Source organism: Oryzias latipes, chromosome 8 (assembly GCF_053564925.1).
Source record: "Oryzias latipes strain Hd-rR chromosome 8, Olatipes_Hd-rR_3.1".
Taxonomy (NCBI): domain Eukaryota; kingdom Metazoa; phylum Chordata; class Actinopteri; order Beloniformes; family Adrianichthyidae; genus Oryzias; species Oryzias latipes.
In genome coordinates this window covers 7,613,174-7,634,955 of record NC_136244.1, presented here as the reverse complement: position 1 = coordinate 7,634,955, position 21,782 = coordinate 7,613,174, and the positions used below count along the sequence as shown (strand labels likewise).

At 47.3% G+C, this 21,782-nt stretch overlaps 1 protein-coding gene across 5 annotated transcripts in view; it reads left to right on the top strand.

Annotated features, from left to right (window-relative positions):
• Nucleotides 1-19,902, top strand: part of tnrc18 (trinucleotide repeat containing 18) — a 36,331-nt gene extending 16,429 nt beyond the window's left edge. For 4 of the 5 annotated variants that reach the window (XM_011478473.4, XM_011478475.4, XM_078951390.1 and 1 more), the window contains exons 6-30: nucleotides 2,426-2,507; nucleotides 2,601-2,830; nucleotides 3,378-3,524; nucleotides 3,615-3,799; nucleotides 4,369-4,774; nucleotides 4,863-5,768; nucleotides 5,836-5,981; nucleotides 6,063-6,196; nucleotides 6,302-6,409; nucleotides 6,483-6,663; nucleotides 6,750-7,059; nucleotides 7,362-7,574; nucleotides 9,227-9,388; nucleotides 9,470-9,879; nucleotides 10,031-10,153; nucleotides 10,236-10,377; nucleotides 10,976-11,093; nucleotides 11,380-11,455; nucleotides 11,540-11,648; nucleotides 11,739-11,855; nucleotides 13,593-13,745; nucleotides 14,696-16,362; nucleotides 16,447-16,683; nucleotides 16,767-16,841; nucleotides 17,099-19,902. In XM_011478473.4, coding sequence (XP_011476775.1) covers nucleotides 2,426-2,507; nucleotides 2,601-2,830; nucleotides 3,378-3,524; nucleotides 3,615-3,799; nucleotides 4,369-4,774; nucleotides 4,863-5,768; nucleotides 5,836-5,981; nucleotides 6,063-6,196; nucleotides 6,302-6,409; nucleotides 6,483-6,663; nucleotides 6,750-7,059; nucleotides 7,362-7,574; nucleotides 9,227-9,388; nucleotides 9,470-9,879; nucleotides 10,031-10,153; nucleotides 10,236-10,377; nucleotides 10,976-11,093; nucleotides 11,380-11,455; nucleotides 11,540-11,648; nucleotides 11,739-11,855; nucleotides 13,593-13,745; nucleotides 14,696-16,362; nucleotides 16,447-16,683; nucleotides 16,767-16,841; nucleotides 17,099-17,305 — 6,644 coding nt within the window. In that variant the 3' untranslated portion in view covers nucleotides 17,306-19,902. The remainder of the gene's footprint in view (nucleotides 1-2,425; nucleotides 2,508-2,600; nucleotides 2,831-3,377; nucleotides 3,525-3,614; nucleotides 3,800-4,368; nucleotides 4,775-4,862; nucleotides 5,769-5,835; nucleotides 5,982-6,062; nucleotides 6,197-6,301; nucleotides 6,410-6,482; nucleotides 6,664-6,749; nucleotides 7,060-7,361; nucleotides 7,575-9,226; nucleotides 9,389-9,469; nucleotides 9,880-10,030; nucleotides 10,154-10,235; nucleotides 10,378-10,975; nucleotides 11,094-11,379; nucleotides 11,456-11,539; nucleotides 11,649-11,738; nucleotides 11,856-13,592; nucleotides 13,746-14,695; nucleotides 16,363-16,446; nucleotides 16,684-16,766; nucleotides 16,842-17,098) is intronic. The other variant, XM_011478476.4, reaches the window with a different exon arrangement.
• The last annotated feature ends 1,880 nt before the right edge of the window (nucleotides 19,903-21,782 follow it).

Below are 21,782 nucleotides of genomic sequence, written 5' to 3'. Positions count from 1 at the left end.
ATTCCAAGTAAGACACACTGAACCAATCAAACAAGCAATTATCTCCATTCTAGCTTCCAGCTTGTGAATTAAACTACGGTATATATAACTTTTCCTAAGCAGGAGTCAGATGATGTCGTTTTTCTCACAGCTCAGTTCTCTGCTGAGGCTTTCCTGCAGGGAGTTTAGATCCCTGTAGTGAATTGAACCAAAGAGAAAACGACTCCTCATTTTGGTTTCTGTTATCAATGAAGGGTCCTTTTTTTTTTTTTCTACACCTGAGATGCAGTTGCTGTGCCCTCGTTTGACTTTGAGCTACTCAAGCATCCAAAATGTACACAAAACTGCCTTGGCGGGGGCTCCGGCTCTGCACGCTCTCTGTTTCTCCTGTTCTTCGGCCGGGGGGGCTGCCGGGTCCAGTCCTCCGGCTCTGTCTCCGTGGTAGGGGTCCGGTGCGCGTGAGGGTGGTCTTTGTCTGACTGAGGGGGGCTCCTGCCTTTGCTGGAGCCTTCAATGTGAACAAGGTACACTAAGATGCACACATTCCTTCAATCCAAATGCTTATTCACTTTTGCACGGGTAGGGGCACGGGGACTGTTTTTACTCCCCTCTTCAAGAATATAGGCTATGCAAATCTTGTGTTTACCCGTCTGTTTGCTTAAGTTCATTTCAGTCGGTGTGCGTTGTGAGTTAAGTCTTCTATGTGTGGATATACTAAAACCTATAGGTTGTTGTGTGCATACTATTTGTTGGTGTGTGCAGGTGTGTGTGTATATGAGAACCAAGTCATGCAATAGAGCTGTGACGGTGTGGGATTTTTGATCACCGCGGTGATGAACCAGCAAGGGGCGGGGTGTCGCAGTTAACCAACACCCACCCCCAACCCCAATATAATATTTTTTCTTTCCGGTCTAACAAGGAATGCAAAAAAATATAATTATTATAAATAAAGTTTAGCCTCAAATACAAAAGGGGTTTATACAAATACACACTTAGTTCGTCTGAAGATCCATAAACGCTGATTGTAACAGTAACATCTATCCAACACAACAGGCCTGAAGCCCTGATCTGCTTGCGCAGCTGTTGGACAGGACATGTTTTAATACAAAAAAGTTAACAAAACTTTATTACTATAAATCAGCAGAGACGTCAAAGCTACTCCTGCTGCTCTGCTTGTTGTTTGTTTTGAATGCTGAGGTCACTCCTTTTTTCTCTTTTTACTCAGTCAACGTGCTTCTCCACTGTGCTGAGCAGCTCCTTGTGGAGGCCCTTTTTCCTTACCCCCCCCTTTCTCCTCCTTTCATGCGTTCCTCCCACCTCCCTACTCCCCCACATCCACCCCTCTGCATTGAGCATGTCATTAGAGAGTGCATCTAAAAGCTACAAACAAGCCTTGAATTACAATAAGATCAGCGGAGTGTTGCTAAGCAATGGATCAATCTTGAGAGTGAATGTATGGTTATGAGTAATTGTCTGTACATGCGTGCACTCTTGGGCTTGTGTGGATATTTGTGGGCTCCGTTAATGCCCATTCATTCTTGTCCTCGCGTGAGCAGAGCGTGGCATTTAATGGCGTCAAGTCGGCACTCTGAGAAGTACATTTAAATAAAGAACAGATTTCTCTGCTCAAAATTGAAAGATGGAAGGAAGCGTGGAACAAAGTGATGGCGGAATAATGAGAGAGATGGGCACGGATCGATGGGCCGCTGGAAGAGAAAGGCTTGTCAGGAAGTGTAGAGATGAAGGGGAGGAGAGGTAGCGCAATGCTGAGCACAGGCTTTCTGATGCAAAGGACAGCATGTGGGACAGACTCTCTGTAACCTTGGAAACCTTTCCCATAGAGCATATCAGGGGTTGTTGGAAGTATCTGTCCATGACACACACACACACACACACACACAGAGCAGACCCGAAGGGGTTTGGCACTCATGTATTAAACCCTTCTGCTGCTCAGGGACGCTCAGTCTGCATTGATGAGATGGAGGAGGGATAACAGGGGAGAGGTTGAGAGCCTCATGTTTATTCTGGATGGACCTGCCGCTCTCCTCCTCTTCCTCTCCATGCTTTGTCTTTCACTGCTTGTCCTTATAATGAGCAGCCCAGCTTTGAACCAGCATGAATGTAGCATTGAGGCAGTGGTGGCATGTTCACACGTTTCAGGAGGCTCAGCCCTATAATCTAAACAGAGCTGACAGGGACTGTCGCTGTGTTTCTGTGTGTTTGTGTCGAGCAGAAGTGCAGCATCTTCCTCTTGTTTTGACACGCTGTGTCATGTCCCAGCTTCATTGCTAGTTTCCACCTCTTCTTTCTTTCCGTTCATGCTACGTTTCCTCTCTCCACTGCTCCTCATTGTTTCTTAATGCTCGACTCTGAACTGTATATTAAAGCCTCCAGCTGTGGTGATGTAGCAACATCCACATCTAATCTCTGCCCTACCCTGTCATAGATGAGGAGCGAGCAGGGGAGCGAGCTCGTCATCACGATGACAGATTGCTGGCCGGCCGGCTGGAGCGGGAGAAAGTGATCCGGTCAGGCAGTTTTCATGTTTCAATCATCCTGGTTTAAATAATCCACAGTTTGTTTGGTTTTTTTCAATCTAAAATCTGTTCATTTGAATTCAGAGAGTCCAAGAATCTGCAGGAGTTCACTCCGATGCACCCCGGTCCTCTGTCTGGTCGCTTGACACCCAGCATGATGACGCCCAGCCTCATGACTCCAAACCTCATGGTGACAGGAGGGGCTGCTCTGGCAGGGACGGGGAGATGGCCTTCTGACCCTTCAACTCTCACCTCTCACCCCTGGATGCCCCGGCCTGGAGCCCCACCCGTCTGGCTCTCCAGCTCGCCGTACGGTACGTGAACGTGCCGGTATCCCTTTCTGTTTGGAAACATTTTTGCTCCTGAATTTTGCTTTAATGAAGAAAATTTCTGCTGCAAACGTGAAGAACATAATCCGATGAGTCAGTGATTGACATCTGTTGGGATTTGTGTTTGCAAACAAACAAAATGTTTTAAATACAAGTAGAACCCAGATGGTAGTTTGATGGACCTGTGACATCTGAGCTGCTGTCTTTCTATCGTCAAACATCTGCATGGGCTTACACGGCTGTTTGGGGTTAGTCCACTTCAGACGGGAGTTTTCTGCCTCTAGCGGGTTGGACTGGAGAGGTCAAGAGCCTCGACCTCTTTGCTAGACATTCCAGACCAGCTTGGTGCCCAGAAATAACAGTAGAGAATCATGTAGAACTGAAGAGGTGAGGCTCTCAAAGAGCTCTACTGTCATGACTAAAGAGGAAAAACGAAGCTTTAAGGATAAATGGAGTCCTAAAACATGTCTCCATCATCCGGTTGTTGTTGCTATTCATATTTTCCAATTTAATCTCGATTTCTACCCTTTAGGTTTGAGCCCCACGTCCATCCACCCGTCCCTCCCCCCTGGCTACCCGCCGTCTTTGCCAGGCTCCATGCCACCTCCATACCAGTTTGCCAGAGACCCCCAGTCTGGACAGCTGATTGTCATTCCTACTGAGCATCTGCCCCATTACGGTACAAGAGCTGCTCTGATCTGCAGGTGGAAGCAGGCTTTAAGATGAGAAGTGTTTACATTGTCCCCTCCTCCCATCTGCTGCTCTTCAGGAGGTGACGCACTGGAGCGTGGAGCCCCGGTGTGGCCGGGGGTGTACGGTGCAGGCAGCCCGCTGCAGCATGCGGCTCAACTGCAGCTCCTCTCCCAGCAGCAGATGCTGCGGCAGCATGAGCTCCTGATGATCCAGCAGCACACCGTGCAGGTCCTGGAGCTGCAGAGGAACGTTCAGCTGGCCGTAAGTGGAGTTGGAAATGTTCACCCTGAAAAATGTATTTTTCATGCTCGACTAAATATCTGAACAAAACATTTTCTAAATAAAGGGAACAGAATTTAGCCAAGGTTCTTATCATTATTTGAAGCCTCATATGAAGAACTTCTTTTCTTCTCTAAAGAGATATGAATATTTGAATGAAACTGATGCTGTTTGATGCATTAGCAGAGTTAGCTTCACGTTAATTTAAAGCCTGAATTCACACACATCTTTAAACCACGTAAATATCCATGATCAAGAATTCAAAGTCCCACTCCGATTACAGCATGTTTTTGTCTGCTCCTGCTTCACAAGGATTTGAATAAAGAAATACTCAGACATGCAATTTGAAGCTCAATTTTCTTAATATATATCCTCCATCATCATTAAAATGATGTCTTTAAAGAATAATCAATCCAAACCGCAGCTAAGATGACCCGTTCCATCACACATCTTGAGTTTACAAGGGGGAAATCCAGCTGATCGGCTCTAGCCTTCATATGAGTGCGTTTGGTGGTTTTTCTGTCAAAAACATTGCCTCTGCTGCTCTGCAGGAGCGCCTAAAGGCCAGCGAGCGGCAGGGGCAGGAAGACAAGGCAGACAAGCGGAACACTGACCCAAAAACCCGACCATCCTCCGTGCCCTCTTCGTCTCCCTCGCCAGTCCTGCACCCCCGCAGCAAACCGGCCCCTCCCTCCCGATCACCGACCCCGTCCACGTCCTCAATCACACCTCTCCCTAGGATCTGCTCTCCTGCTGCCACCCTAAAGTCAGAAGAGGGAGGGCACAGAGCCTTATCTCACGCTCCAAAGTCCCTGCTCCACCCGAATTCTCCGCGTTCCGCTTCACCCCCTCCGTCCTCACCACGGCAACCCAAACGGGAGCTGGTGGAGGTGGGACAAAGGGAGCAGAGAGAGCTGCCGAAGTCTGCTTCTGCAGCTTTTCCAGGCATTTACGCCGGTAGGTCCTGAGGATTTTAGTTTTTCTAATAAAACATTTTAAGAGATTGTTAGTCTAACGTCTTGCTTTTGTTTTTTCCTGATGTCAGAGATCCCCCCAGGTTACCCTTATCAATCCATCACTGCCCCGTACGGCTCCCCTTTTCCATATCACATCCCACCTCCTGCAGGAGGAACTCCTGAAGAGCGTTGCTCCTGCTCTCCTGCCTCAGCTGACGCTTTGCCGCCGCCTCACTGCCGTTTAAGGCTTTTGGAGGCTGACATCAAGCCACAGAAGCTCGAGCTGTCGACTGCAGGGCCTTTTCTCAAACAGGAGTCCTGTGCCGGGCGACCTCGAGGTGGCCCTTCCCCAGAGCTGCTCAGTCCCCCACAGAGCCTCAGCCCTGTCCAGACCAGCCAGGATGCAGAAGACCGGCCAGCTCCAAAGCTCCACCCCCAACCTCTACCTCTGCACGCCCGCAGTCCCCCTCTTCTGCAGAACGAGGAGCTCGAAAACGATCTGGCAGAAGACGAAGATGGCGTTTCAGTTAAAATGGAGGCGTCATCGTGCTCGTGTCGGGGTGCTTATGACGCCCCTCCTCTACTTGTAGAAGCTGTGCCGAGACCCGAGATCAGTGAAGAACTGGACCGAGCGCCATACCCTCCAACCATCACTGCAGAATCAGATGAGCGCCAACGGCAGCCTGATGCCACTGTGGGAAAGTTCTCCCCCAGGCTGACAGAAACTGTCAGTGAACCTTCTGAACCCACTCCTCCACTCCTCAGTTCAGAAGATCCCATGGGGGGGATGCTTGTCCTTCTGACAGCAAGCGAGATGGCCCGGCCCAGCACCCCGCCTGCTCCGACACTGGTGTCGCAGCTGGAACTGCAATCGTTGGATCCGTTGGATCCAGCATGTAGCCGAGCCGGGCCTCTGGAGATGGTGGCTCTGGAGGGGATGGCCCTGCTCAGCCAGATGGCCCAACAAGAGATGGAGAACATCTGCCAGGAGAAAGGTGAGAGCTCTTCACAAAAACTCCCAGGTTTTGTGTTTGATTCCTCTAATGCTCGGAAACCCCATAGATTTGACATTCGAGGGTCTGGACTGTCTGATTGAGGCCAGTAGACAAATCTTGCTGGAGGCCATCGAGCAGCAGTCCCACATTGATCTGCCCAGAAATCTGGACCCCAACAAGAAGTACAGCTGGAGGCAGAGGAAGGAGGAGCCGGTGAGGGGAAGGACAAATATCACAAATACAAAACTGAAACATTTGGCCGAGTCTTCAGTTCTGTGTCTGGCCTCCATGCAGCTCTATGATAAAATGTCTGTGGACATGCTGGACGCTGTGGAAGTGGAATATCGTGTTCGCCTAGCTGAGCTTCAGAAGACTTATAAGGAAAAGCAGAGGGAGCTGAACAAGCTGCAGAGACGGACGGACAAGCGGTTGGTGTTTCCTAACACTCTTGGTTTCAGCAGCACTGATGTGAATAAATCACTAAGCTCTTGTCGTCCCCACACATGCCCTCAAGTCCTTAATTTTTTTGTCAGGGAGCAGCTGCAGCAGGAGGACGAGAGGAGGAGTCTGACGAGACGGGGCAGGGGTCGACCAAGGAAAAGGAAGCTCCTTGCTCATAAACTGGACAGCAGAACTGCAAAGTGAGTGTTCAGTTTGAAGTCATGCTCCACAAAACATGGCTTTGATGTCCTAACTGGTTTATGAATCACTCAGGACGGGAAGAACAGTGCAATACTCAGAGGAGTCTGAAACTGGGGAGGGCCAGAGGAAAAGGTTCCGCTTGTCCCGAGACGAAGAGGACATGGAGTTGACTGAAGCCAAGGTTAAAAAGAAAAAGAAAAAGAAGAAGAAGATCTGGGCCGACCAGGAGCCATCCAGCAGTCACAGTCTGGAGGTGGGCGGCTCGTATGCGCACGTGTAGACAGTTGGAGTGGAATTCCGCATCCTGGAAAACTGACCGTTTTTCTGTGACGTCTGCAGGCGCTGAAGACAAGGCGGGGCCTCGTGTGCGAGCAGGAGCAGCTGGCCTCCGACCTCGACAGAGCTCTCTCTCTGTCCCAGCTGGGCTCCCTCGGCGGCGCATCTCGCAAACTGACATCCAACACAAAATCTGAGAAGCTGAAGAGCAAGTCTGCGGGAGGCGCATTAAAGGAGCGTTTCCACTCCACGGGTGTACCAGGAAAACTCAAGGCAGCCACTAAAGCTTCAGAGACGGTCCGGAGGTTAAAAGGTCAGAAGAAGATGTCTGTTTTCTCTCCTGTGAGATCAGAGTTCAGCAGCTGCTCCAACAGTGAGTACAGAGCGGGTATTGCTCATGCATCTTTTACATATTTTCTTGGCATTTTTCCAAATTATTCTTTTTAAATTGTGTTTTTAACATGTTCTAGTGGCATTTTTCTGATGATGGAGAACATATATAAAGAAAATTAAGATAAAATCGTTGTGAATCAGGAGCAGACTCAAAAATGCTGTTTGAAAAAGATCAAGCTCTGGCTCATTAGAGCAGCTATTGGCTGCTTCAGGCTGCGTCAGAGTAAAAACGGGGATTCTCATTGAGGTCATGAGTGACTGAGTCCATTTTCTCCACACCAGACTCGGATTCAGAGGAGCTCGGCTCGGCTCGGGGAGGCTGGCCTCCTCTTTCAGGGACTCTCCCCCACGGCAGCCTGACCAGGAAGAGGCGATCCGTGTCGCCGCTGACGTCGCTGCTGTCCAGCCGGAAGTCTGAGAAGAAGAAACACAAGCACTTGTCGCTGCTGCTGGAGGAGGCGGGCCTCAGCTCTTCTGATGATTCCTTCGACCAAGGTTACTGAAAAGCCTCTTTTTGTCAGGCGACTCCGTCTGTGGGTCTCCAAGTTTGCAGACTTTTAGCTCAAAGATCTCTACCTCTCCTGCTGCAGGTTCCTCCTCAAAGTTGCAATTTTCTTTCTGTTTTTGGTTTTTAAGCGCTCCTTTTTTATCGTTTGGATGGATTTTGTAGCATTTGTAAAAACTCAGTGAATTGTCAGATTTTTTTCTTCTTTTTTTTCTGAAAGTTGTATTGACGTTTTGGTATCAATAAGCTTTATTAAAGGTGCTGATCTGATTAGCACAGACTGGAAAGTGCTGTGGTCCTTGTGTCTGCTTCATCTGTCTGTTTCTGTCCGTCTGTCCAGCTGCCACTGCACCTTGCACATCCTGTAGAGCCTTCTCTTTGTCAAATATCCCGTTGACTTACCTATTTTTCTTAAAAAAAACAGCAGTTATCTCCACTCACACATGATGATATGGTTTTTGATGCGAGGGCCGCAAACGCATCGAGAAAAAAAAGATTTCTGGGATATTTGGACTATAGAGCTCCTCCTGTGTGTCTACTAAACCTTCAAATAACCCTTCTCCCTGCTCTCTCAGACACCTTTGCTCTGTCCCCCCACCTCTCAACCCCTCCTCCTTTTTCCCTCTACCCATGATGCTTTGAGTGTCTCTCCGCCTGTTCCATGTGCTTGTGCTGGCTGCTACCGCGACATTACAGAAGCTTGGCAAGGACTAGCGCAGCCTTGAGCCGACGCTCCTCGCTACGGCGACTCTCCGCCGTGGCGTTGCTTGAGCTAGACTGTGCTAAAGCCAGGCTATGCTAAGGCGAGGCTGCGCTCTCGCCGCTGCCCTGCCTGAGGCCACACCCCTGTCACCTTCTCTGTAAGTAGGAAGTGCCCCTCCCACTTATTTATTTGTTTATTTTTTGTTACCCACTAACATGGATTATGCGTATAACATCCGCTTGTCTTTGAAGCAACTTCATGTCCCCGATGGCTTGTAAAAGTTGCGCTGGAACAGAGGGTGTAACCGTGGTAACAAGGGGCCTCACAGGGCTGTCCTCGCGCTCCTGCTTGTAGCATCTATCTGCTGCCAGAATGGATTCACAGTACAGGATTCGGTTTATTCAAGCTAAAGGAATAGTCTGTTCTGCTTTTGATTTAAACAAAAAGTAAACAAAAATGTCTTTTTAAAAGTTTAACTAAAGCTTTTAATGTACTGTGTATCCAGCCTTCTTGTTAACTCCTGTTCATCTGCTAACTACCAGCAACACACCACTAACATGCAGTTTTCTGCGTTCCTGTCAGAAAAAAAAGCATCTTTTTGTGTCTCTAACTTTTTAACCCAAGTGGTGTTGGAGGTTTCCCCTCACAGCAGACGTCTGTGTGCGTCAGCGTGGCTCACATGCATGTTTGTCAAAGCTCAGATCTTAGTGTGACGGCAGGCTGCAGTGGTTTTGGACGTCTCCTTCCCTGTTGTCTCACGGGTTAAGATGGGTGTGAGACTGCGTGGTTTCTTTAAGATCCCACTTGTTTTTTAGTTGCTTTCTGGTTGTTGATCCTCTGCAGCTGCTAGAAACAATAGGAATTGATTTGACCTTTGACCCCCGACGCATGCTTCTGCGATGTTTTGTCTCTGAGCTGACGTTTTTGTCTTTGACGCAGAAACCTCAGACGATGAGGAAGAAGATGAGGATTTGGATGGTGGCTGTGAGGAGAGTGGGCTGGGCCTGCTCGCCAGGTTTGCGGCAAGTGCACTCCCTGTCAGCTCTGCCCCTGTGAGCCTCCTCCCCGAGGGAAAACACTGCAGCAGGCAAAGCACTCTGGGTAAATATAACTTTTTTAGTCTAAAGGGGAAATCCTAATAAGAAGAGGGTAAAGCAGTAGTTCTGTTTGGTTGTCTTCCAGGGTCATCAGAATGTGAATGGTCAGATTCTGGATCAGATCTGCGGCTCCGGAAGTTTCCATCTCTCCTACACGGGAAGCGTTCGGCCCCCGAGCTCCCCCTCCTGCCCCCAGCCACCCGCCGCGCCGACCAGACCAGCCCCACCAAACGAGACGAAGCCTTGTCAATCAAACGAAAGCCTCTGCTGAAGCCACGCCCTCCTCCTCAGTCGCCGCAGAGTTTCAGCTTTGACCTCTCCAGCTATGGTCTGGGTGACGACGCCGGCTGGAACCGCCGCCGCAGCGAGAGGATATTCCTCCATGACGCCACCACCTCCGCCAGTCAAAGCTGCCCAGCTCCACCTCTCACACCAAAGCCCGCCTCCAGACTGAAGTCCACTACGCCCAGCCGAGAGGGGAAGGAGTCAGGAAAAGTATGTCAATGATTCATCATGTTTTCCCATACATCCAGTGTGTTTTTGTGCCTCCTTCTTCTTTTAAGCTTTGGATCTTTTATCTGATATTAAATGACTGATACATCTGTCATTTAATCATCTGCACATTTCACATCTGTGTGCAAATTAGAAAAAGAAGTCAAAGGACTCACCGTTACCCGTCAGCCCATCCAGCCTGTGCAGTCCAGTCAGCGACACTCCTCTGAGTCCAGCACGCAAAAGCCAAGCCAAGGCTAAGCGCAAAGCCCGGGAGGTCCGTGTGATACTCACAAACCGAACCAGAGCTCTTCAGCCTGCAGTTTTTTAAAACACTCTCTTGAAACATGTTTGTGCAGCCCTCCAGGGGCGCCGTGAGCCGGCTCATGGAGAGCATGGCAGCGGATGAAGACTTCGAGCCGAACCAGGACAGCAGCTTCAGTGAAGACGAGCTCCTCCCTCTGAGAAACAGCACTTCATCAGAAGCATCTTCCCCCCCCGGTCAGTATCCAGAAACGCGAGCCTATAGCATTGACTATATATGAGAACTGGACTGCATGAGTGTGACATCATCCATATAAAATGGCTTTCTACCAGCTCCAACCAAATGAAGTCAGTCAGTTGACATTTTATTTGCAATTTAAATGCAGAGCCAGACAACATTAGCACACAGTAATTGGTTTGAGTTATTATTTCTATGGTAACGCTTTTTTGAGCGCGGCACCCCTACAACTTAATAAAAGTGGTCTACACAAAATCTGTTTATCAAACACTGTGAACTTCAACCTGAGACCTCAAACTCTCCTTGAGCCATCTGATTGGTCAGTTTAGAACTGGAATAAAGATATGAAGGAAACGAGGATTAGAGAAAACATGTTAAAAAGGTATTGGAGCAAAAATGATTAGTCAGACAAATGGAATGCCTGAGTAATAGCGGTTTATTTTCTGTAGCAGTCTATGGGATTTTGGCTTCTTGGAGCCAACCGGTACTTCCTGTTTGAAACGCCAGGGGGGGAGGGGTCACTCGGTCTAGTTCTCATGTACTGTCAGTCTATTTAACCCCAAAACAGTCAGGTATTGACGTGTGTTTGTGTTTCAGCTGCAGCGAAGTGTGTTTTGGACAAAGACTCGCTCGTGGATGGACTGCGAGTGTTGATACCGATGGACGACCAGCTCCTCTATGCGGGACACGTGAACACCGTGCACTCCCCTGACATGTGAGTGATGAGCTTCAGAAGTCAGGACCACTCGTCTGGGTCACATCTGTGTACTATTGGCCTCCCGGATGTATAGCATGACTGTAAAAATATTTTTTCATTCTTAATGTAAAAAATGTAAACGAGAGCAGGATTAGCTGGGGGTACAAGGTGATGCTTTCCACCGCCTGCTGCACATCAAAGCTCTCTCAAAATATGAATCTGGAAACTGTCCATAGCCACTGAAAGCTCTGACTCTAAGGAGTGACCAAACCTTCGACCTTTCTCCCACATTTCCTCCCTGCAGATATAGCGTGGTGGTGGAGGGCGAGAGGGGAAACCGACCACACATCTACTGCCTGGAGCAGCTGCTGCAGGAGGCTGTGAGCGGCATGAACCCACCACCGTTTAGAGTCTGATGCTGCTTCATGTTGGCATTTAAGAACTTCTCTTTTGTGTGCTTACAGATCATCGACGTGAAGCCTCCGTCTGTGCGCTACCTCCCAGAAGGCACCCGCATCGCTGCTTACTGGAGCCAGCAGTACCGCTGCCTTTACCCTGGAACTGTAGTGAACGGTGCGAGTCCTCAGCCTAAACCATTACATGTGTTGAGCCTCAAAAAGTGTCAGAATTTGCGCTGACATTTGGTTATGAACATCCACACAGGAAGTGCAGACATGGACGAGAATGATGACTTGATCACCGTGGAGTTTGATGACGGCGACACCGGCCGCATCCCCCTCTCCCACATCCGACTGTTACCACCAGACTACAAGATCCACTGTGAGCACGCACACACACACAGGCACGCACAAATCAAGTCATGACAGCTCTTCAGCTTTCTTGGCAGAATACCAATCTGTAAAAAAGCATCCTCTTGCTGTTCTTCACATTAAAAGATTTTAGTAATAAATATAATAAATATATTTGCTCACGCATCCAATAATGTTTTCTTACCCAAATATATAAGACAGGCAAGCTTCATTTCTGGATCTTCGTGTGTCCACGTTTCCCCTGTTTTTGGATCAAATAAAATACAAAAACTTGCTCGTTGCTACACATCTGCTCTGTCCTACAGCAGTAGGACGTGTTTTTACTTCACATCTTCAGAGATTTTTGTGCTCATGGGAAACCGTAAAGGTTCAATTTTCACTAAGATAATTTTGATTTAGATTTAATCACAGCCATTCTGTTTTTCCATTTTATGGGGTAAGATAACTAAAACGACGAAACAAAATAACCAGAACGCCTGAGCAGGCAGCAGGGGGGTCCCCTCTTCCCTGCCAGTCAAACCAGCCTTCCAGGCCAGGCTTCGCCCAGCAGTGACCAGGACAGGCTCTGGCAGCCCCGCACCCCCAAAAGGGATATTTCAAATGGATGGAAAATAACAAAACAAGAAAGCTAACTCTGAGCTAAAGTAGGCTAACTTTCATCGGACTGTAGCAGCAGTTTGAAAAACGGAAGAAAGAAAAATCATCAGTATGATTCTTTCTTTTTCTGATTTTCTTTTTTTTTTTTTTCGGTTTGTTTATTTTGCTGGGATATGTCACACAGCACTAAGACACCACTAAATGCGGTGTAATAGTTTTATTCTATTGTATTGTTGTTAACAAACTACATTGTCTCTTGCTTATCAAGTCACTGCTGCAACATGAAGGTTGATGGCAATAATATGTCTAAATATCAATGATCTACATTTACAAAACATTACCCTAATATCGTAATGCTAAAAAAAAAAAAATGAAAACTGTTGATCAGTGGCTGCTTGTTCTCATTCCAGAGGCGCCTTTCTTCCTGACTTTCTCTCTCTAGTTGTTTTGTGATTTGATATAAATGTACAGTATGTATTTTTGACAGGAATCTTACAGGAGAAATTATGTTTTCAAAACAAAAAAAAGTCGTATTCCAAACAGACATGTCAAATGTAATAGTTGACAAATGAATACTTTGTGTACAAAGTTGTACACAAAGTATTTATTTGTTCTCAAATTTGTAAGTACTTACTTCACACCATTTCTCCACTTCTGCAGTCGACTGTTTGCTCTTCCAGATCTGTTTGTCATTTTAAATAGTAAAATACTGATGTTTGAGTGAGAAAACTACCAAAAATAAAGTTCTTTATCATTTTTGGGTAAGAAAAATTTTGATGACACTGAAAATATTAAAGGACAATATTTATCTCATTAATGTCACCGAGTTGATGTATACTATTGAACGGTACTTTACCACACCTTTATTGTGGAGTGCTTTAAGAAAATCGTAAAAGTGCTTAAATTGTATCTCCTTAAGGTCTTTCTTATGTGCTTTTTTAGAAAATGATTTAAAACTTCTCAATGTCACACAGAGACTTTAAAAAACTGATATAAGTTGACCATTGCAGTTAAAAGATGGAAGTTTTGCCTTTTAATTCCAGAATCTCAACTTACAAAGTTCTGGTGTTTCTGGAGTTGTACAGTAGCTTAAAGAAATGTCATTTTCTGTCAACAAAACGATATGAAGGTTAAACATGTTGTTGCCCAGGCGCCGAGCCGTCGCCTGCGCTGCTTGTGGCGAGCTCCTCCAGACGGAGGGTCCGGAAATGCAGCAAAGAAGGCAAAGAGGCAGGAACCAAGGCGGAAGAGAGCGCTGCACGGATCAAAGGAAAACCAGGACGCAAACCTAAAAACAAAGCAGGTAAAGGCTGGCACGCCGCGTGTCCAAGGCTTTCACAACACAGACTCCGTTAAAATGAACAGAAAATGCCAAAAAGTTTGACACTTTTACTTGGACAATGATCAACCTAAGATTGAAGGATCGTCGGTTCAATCCCCGCTCCCTCTGTCAGCTGTCAAGACACTACACCATCCCTGCCACCAGTGCCACTCCACTGGTGTGTGAATGTGTATGAAGTCCCAGTGATGGTCAGAGGCGCGTACTCTGCCCCAGGGCAGTCGTGGCTAAATCATTAGCTCACCATCACCAAGTGTGAATGAGGAGTGAATGAATAATGGAGCTACAGCGCTTTGAGCATCTGGAAAACCGCAAAAAAATCCAATCCATATTTAGTATTAGTATTATTATTTTCCAATTTCCCTCCATTCTTGAACTGAACACAACTTGAAGCAGAGTTCAGATGAGCTTCTTCACCTGTAAAATGTAGCAGACAGTCTGAGGAAACAAACCCAGCACCGTAAAAACCAGAATAACTTAACAACTACATGATCATAAAACACATTTGAGGTTGATTTATCATAAACTGATTATCATTAAAGAAAGTTTGACTCATTTTGGAGGAAAAAATGTCTCATCAGACATTCAGATTTTTCCATCTGTTAGCTTTGAAATCCTTCTCTTAAATTTGGCTGAGTTGCTGTTTTGTTCCTGAGCCGCTCAGAGCTTAAAAGTCGAGCTGCAACGCAAAGCTGCTCGCCTGATATGCTGAGGTCGGCAGTTTTTTTGGCTATGTAAGCACTTCTGAAATGTAATGTTTTCCTGCTGATTTGTCTTCCCGGCTCTGTGAGGCTGCAGACTTCAGAGCTATGTAGCACATTCAGCATGAACCCATTTAAGATCCACTCCAACTAAAGAACGACAAAGTTATTCAAATACTTTCACGTTTTTTTCATTTTTTTTCTCGTCTTTAGATCTAGACGATGATGACAAGGCTGATTCTCCACCTTCTTCTGCTGCGCCTGCTGAGAAGGCTCAATCCACAGCTAAAAGTGTTCAGGACAGGAGTTCCTCTGCCCAGAAAGGTGGTCAGGAGAAGCCCCGCCCTGCCTCCCGCCCCACCATGGGGAGTCAGGCCAAAGTGGGGGGTAAGAGCGTCTCCAGTTCACCCACAAGCAGCCCCACACTTTCTAACCCGGCACAGAGAAAGAGCGGCTTGGGACAGTCTGCTCTTCCTAAACCAGGGCGCAGCCTCCCGCCGTCTCTCTACCCCTCCACCTACGGGAAGGTTCTGACGGTGGACCTGTACAGCGAGCCCAACCTCAACTCCTACAACAGCCAGCGCAGAGAGCGAGACGGCGCTGCCGGCAGCCCCACCGCCAGCAGGCCCAGCATGACCCCCGCACCCAAATCCACATCCACCTCCACAGCCAGATCCTCTTCTGTGTCCAAAACCAAACCCTCCTCAGACCTTCACAGCGGCTCCAGACTGGGACAGGGCTCTGGGCTGCTCTCCAAATCCATCTCCAGGCTGTCAGCAGAATCCAGTTCCTCCCTGACCCACAGACCGTCCTCACTGTCCCCGACTTCTGCTCCCAAACCTAAACTGAAGATTCCATCAGACCAGATGCCCGCCAGAAACATCCCCAGACCCAAACCCGGATCCGACCTGAGCTCCGTGAGGAGGAAGTCACTGCCTGCCGAGCCTCTGGTGAAGCTTGACCACGAAGGCGTCACGTCCCCAAAGACCAAGAAGACCAAAGCTCTGATGCTGCTGGAAGGTCGAGATGTCAGGCGAGACCACGCCCCAATCGCCACAGTGACAAGTCCGAAGTTCCTGAAGGCGAAAATGACACCTCCAGACAGGGAGAACAGCCTCCCTGAGAAGGAGTCCACCTACAAACCACCAGGGGTTGCTAAGGACAAGGCAGAGAGCCGAGGCTGTAGAGGACAGGAGCTGGGAGGGAGGGAGAGGAAAGCTAAGAAAGAGGAGAAGAAGGAGGGAAAGAGTGAGGAGAGGAAGAGGAAGGAGGAATCTCACAGCAGCAGCAGCTCGGAGTCTGAGGAGGAAGGAGAGAAGGAGAAAACAAACAAGAAGAAATGTACGTCAAGCTGCTCCTCATCCTGCTCCGGCTCCTCCTCCTCTTCTTCCTCCTCGTCTTCTTCTTCATCTTCTTCATCCACGGATGACTCCTCCTGCAGTTCAGATGAAGAGAGGACTCCTACCCCCCGACCAGGCCCCGTCCAGAGGCCTCCGGCACCGGACAAGCTCAAAGAAGAGACACAAGAGGAGGTGGAGGAGGTGAAAAAGGATCTTGAGGTAAAAGTGGAGGAGGAGGAAGAGGAAGAGGAGGAGGAATTGTCTCCATCGTCTGTAACGTCTCCAGCTCCTGCATCTCCTGCTAAACCCGCCAAACCAGCCACCGGGAAGGGCTCCGGACAGAGGGGCCGCCCCCCCAAACCGAAGCCTGGCGGAGGAGACGGGAAGGCAGGGAGACCCAAGCGCAGAGAGGGGGTGCACCTCCCCACGACCAAGGAGCTGGCCAAGCGGCAGCGGCTCCCCAGCGTGGAGAACAGGCCCAAAATCTCTGCGTTCCTTCCAGCCAGGCAGCTCTGGAAATGGTTTGGAAAACCCACTCAGGTGAGAAGCATACCAGTGGAGTGAGACAGGACCACTCCCCTCCTTCCCTCTGTGACCAATCTGTCCTCCTCTGGCGCTCCGCAGCGGCGCGGCATGAAGGGCAAGGCCAAGAAGCTCTTCTACAAGGCCATCGTACGAGGCCGCGAGATGATCCGCATCGGCGACTGCGCCGTGTTCCTGTCTGCCGGGCGGCCCAACCTTCCCTTCATCGGCCGCATCCAGAGCATGTGGGAGTCGTGGGGCAGCAACATGGTGGTGAGGGTCAACTGGTTCTACCATCCGGAGGAGACCAACCCCGGCAAGAAACTCACTGACAAAAAGGTGCGGGCTCACACTTTCTAGTGCTTTCCATGTTTGTTAATAAAGTTTAAAAAAAATGATCAAATCTCTGGGTTCTTCTGCAGAACTGGGATCACATCTGCAGCCAGTCACTACCAGCAGCTCTGCACTCCTCCATCCACAGGAAGCACTTCATGGAGGTGAGGGGGCCCCATAAAACATGAAACAAACGCTAATTTGCTAGCTAAAACACATTGCATCCATAATAATGAACAGAGGTAGAGCAATGATGATCTGGGCTTCAACAAAAATAGCCGAGCCAGAAATTTAAGCAAAAGATGGTCAGTGTGACATCTTTAACCTGTTTTGAAAGTATGTTTTCATACGTGGATTAGGTTCTAGGAGATTCAGAACAGATCAGGTTTAGGGCTCAAACCCAGTCTTCTCTGTGCCGCAGCGCGCCCTGTACCAGTCGTCCCACAGCGACGAAAACGATGTGCAGACCATCAGTCACAAATGTCTGGTGGCGAGCGTGGAGGAGTACGAGCAGATGAGCCACACACGTCGCTACGCCGACAGCGAGGACCTTTACTACCTGGCCGGCACCTACGAACCCACGACGGGCATGATCTTCAACACAGACGGAGTTCCGGTCATCTGCTGAACAAAGAAAGCAAACTCTACGAGCTGCTGAAACCAAACGCAGACGAAGCCGAGCCGCGCTCGAGTCAGCGGCTCGGATTCCTGTCAGACACTGGAGACACTACAGACGGTATTATGAGGAACGCGTCTCCTAAAACATTTGCACACTTTCAGCGGCGCTTGTTCACGTGAACACGTGCAAGCGCTTCGGATTGACCTGTAAATACAGCTGCACACACCAGACTCCGTGTAAATACACCTGTAACGCAGTAATCTATAGAGAAAGTGTTTTATTTTAATGTTGTAGATCCATGTCCTTTATGTTTATTTTGTAAACAGTCAAGAAGCTTTAACGAACTGTGAATGAGGAGCTGGGGAGGGGCGTGTCTGCCCCGCCCCGCCCTGGCCGGACAGACGGACACTCCAGCGGTGTGATGTTGTGATGTTACCGTGGTGATGTTACAGTTGTGTAAACGTTTAGAACAGCAGGAGCAACAGACGCAGGGAAAGAGACGCACAGAGAGAAGACTATCCAACAGAAAGCACTTAAAAAGAGACAACACTTGGAAAATATCTTCCTCTAATTTAACCCCACCCCCCTTTTGACAATCCCGACTCGGGCCAGTGGTCCCGATGACTTCCTCAGAGACTCAGGCTAAAGAGAGGAAGTGTTATGTGCTGTCCAAACCATGTCTCATTTTCAGGTTTGATTTCTTTCCTCAAAAGAAAAAAAAAATCCACCCTGAAGACACTATAAACGCAAGAAAAGCTGCTTTTGGCGCTGCCTTTGCGCTCGCGTCATACTTTTTTTTTTTTTCTCCACTTGCACAAAATGTTTTGGAAAGGCTTTCTGGGAAACACAATCATTGATCATTTTGTCGTTTCATGCATGGTTGAACAACCCTAAAGGGTGGATTTTTTTTCCCCTTGTCTTTTGTGTGTAAACATTGCAGTGATCCACTCATCCTCCTGTTCTATTCTTTTTGTTTGCAGCTCTGAATGTCTCTTTTTTTTCAGTCGTTTGAATTCGGCTGCTTTATCTCTGCGTTTACGTGAGTGCACTTTGAAAGAAGCCCCTCCCCCCTCAGAGGAGGCTCCACCCCTGGGCGTCTCCCACCTTGTTGTTTTCTGAAACACACCTCCCTTCTGACACGCGGCCCTCTTATAGCTGCTGGTGAGGTTTTCCACGTGCCTGAACTCTTGTTTCGGGTGAGACAGTTGAATGTGGCGCTCAGGGTTGTGAGCGTTTTGGGGCGGCCTTGCCCCCCTCCCCCCATTGGGCCTTATCATGAGTAGTTGCCAAATCTTTGCCCCTGTTCTCCAATCATTTGCTCTTGGCCACGCCGGTCAGAGGCGTCGGCGTTTTGCAGCTTGTGGTACGTTTTCTGTATGTGACTGTTAACCTCCTCTTTGCTTTGCTCTGCAGAGGTTAAGATTGTCTTGTTGATATTCAATAGTTTTACTCTCGGATCTTTTGGTTTTTGTCAGATTTGATACGTCTGGTTTTTATCGCGCTGAGAAAAAGGCGATGTGGTTTTTAAGTCTGCTCATTTCCAACACAGCCCCATAAGGAAAGTTAAGGACGGCCTTTTAATCTGTTGGCTTTTAAGGTGATATGACCAGGTACAGAGGGATTCTACATCTATATATAAACTAAAGCCCTGTATTTTTCCTAAAATGCTGCTTTTACGCCGGTCTAGTGTCAGATATTTTCTCTCAGTTCGGTATCTGAGCTGCATGGACACCCAGGATGCACCAGTGTTTGCAGACTGAACAAGTTAAAGTGCCCGTTATGAATGTTTGTTTACCCCTGGAGCTGCTATAGCACTTTTCCATGTGTAGGTGTGTGTGTGTGTGTGTGCGCGCAGGTAAGACCGATAGATCGCAGCCTTATCTTCTGATGCCACACACACACACCTACACATGCTTGTAAACCTTAAAGGCACGCTTTGCTGCCTTCCACATCTCTGTTTGGCCCTTATCTCCGTTCCATAGCCGCTCTCCGGCCTTCAAACCGCCTTCCTTTCACTTTCAGTGTCATTCTTGTTTGTTTTGTTTTTTTTCCTAATTTTTTTGGAGAGCCTTCTATTGTCAATCATCGTGTTTCTGGCTTTTTCAAATGCTTTGTTATTTTATCCCCTCTTCATCCAATCATGGACATCCCTCTAGCAATACGGTTGATGGGCACCACTGGGAGCTAGCTGCTACAGAGAGGGAATGAGAACAGATAGAGGTGGACTGGAGGCTGGTTCTTCGTCTGCTGTTCCTTCAGTATCCTTATAGTCCTGTTACAGAGGGAAGAAAATTATTTTAAAAATAAATATAAAAAATCGTCTACGTTTTGTAAAGGAACCTTCTCTATGGAGGGAAAAACAGCTATCAGATTATACTTTGTACACATGTCTAATCTTGTAAAAAAAATGCTAAGATACATTTTAGAGAGAAATCTGAAACTAGATATATTCTGACACCCTATACTGTATGTGCAAGGAACGTTTCTGTTGGTGTTTTTGTTTTTTTACAGACCGCAACCAGGTTTATCAGTGTTTCTCTGAACTTGTTTTAGTAAGTCAATATTTTATAGTTAATCAATAAACAGATGAACTGTATCCACTGTCATCTCAGTCTCTTTTCATCATTTATTCACAGAAATGTTTGCAATGATCACCTAAAGAGGAAGTTGGTCTCAATGAAAGTCCAGAACTTTCCTGTCTTTATGTCCAAAGCTCTTTTTTTCCAAAATAAAAGGAGGAAATTCTATTTTAGTCTTTGTAAACTGAAAACAAAAGTGACCATAGAAAGAATGTAGAAAGCAAACCTCTACTGAGGCTGGACTTTACTGGTTTTTTCTGTGGTTTGACACACAAGATCACCAAATCCACAAAACAGAAACTTGGTAAACAAACTAAATCCATGTTTATAGATGTTCTAAAGCTGTAAAGGCCAACAGTGTTAGTTTATTTTACTGTCATCATCTGTGCTGCTTTAAAAACTGATGTTTGGGAAGAGATTAATAGCATCCATCCATAAACCCCTGAGCAGAGGAAATGTGTAAATGTAAGATTTTATTTGCTCCGACAAATTCTTAAGCAGTTAGAAACTTTAGTATCACTAATAAAGACGATGAAGTTTTGGCCTCTTAAAAGGTAGAACAAGTTAAATAACAATTGCAAAAACATTCAAGGAAGTTAGTTTGGGGAACTTTTTCAGTGGAGGATCAGGAACTGTATGGTCTGAAGGTTTTTCCTGATATTTTTAGGGACTTTTTCTTTATACTCGTCGGCTGAAACCCAACATTTCAGAAAAGAATACGAGGAACATCGCTCATTTTCACAATCGTTTTTTGGGATCTTTTTAAAGCACCATTTAAAATTTGGATTTTTTTGTGCATGTTTTAAGCTGTTGAAATAAATCAATAAATCAAATCAAAGTCAACCCAGCAGTACCACATTTTGCAGTTCCTCCAATGACCACTGGGGGCAGGTTGCAAAAATATTTTTTTTTTACTTTTATGTCAAAAAGTCAGAAACGGTCCAACACCAAAGATTTTCAATCATGGTTGAAATGAATAAAGTTTGGCCTCAATTACAAAAGGGGTTTGTTCAGTCATACCTTTGGTTTGTCTGAAGATTAATAACCCCTCTTGTTAAAGTAAAATATGTCCAACACAAGAGGCCCTCAGCTCTCATCTGCCTGCCTAGCTGTTGGACAGGACAAGTAAAAAAAAAAAAAAAAAAAAGTCAGAAACATGAATTTTCAAAATGGCTTATTTTACCAAATTGTGAAGTATTAGCTGTGTTTTTTTTTATGACCGGTGGGTGGATCGATTGGTTGACTTGACAAAACTCACTTTACAGTTACGTTGCTTTGTGCCTCGTTCAGATGTCCTCAAATGTTTTTTTCCCTCCTTTGATTCCTTTCTTGGAGCTCTCCTTTTCACCACTGCAGACCTTCTGCTTCATGTTCTCCATTCTGTCGCCTCGTTTTATAAAGTTTGTGCAGGCTGCTCCTTTAATCAATAGCAGACTCTATTAGGCCTCCATTTTGGCAGCTCTGTAATGAAGCAGCTGGCTGTGATAAAATGGAGGAGAGTTCCTCTGCTGAGCTGCTGAATGGACTGCAGGGGACACATTTTCCACAGCTGACCGTTCCTGACTCCGGCTTCAGAGCGTTTGGAATTCCTCTGTGGCTTTGTGTAATTAAACCTGTGCTGACTCGAGCGGCGTGTGTTTCAGCAGCCGGGAGTCAGACATCGCTCTGCTTCCTCCAAAGGACGGACATCAGCAGAACAGCAGAGCCTGAGGTTACACAGAGAGGGACCCACACACAGCCCCCCTCACACTTCCACCATCACACCACACTGCCTCCTGGGGGTGTGTCGGCACGCAGCGCTCTGATTGGACGGCATCACCATAAGGAGGCCTTCTATTGGCTGAGGCGTCACTATTTATTAAACAGGGAGGGCTGAAATGTGAGTGTGTGCAGACCTGTGCGCTGGT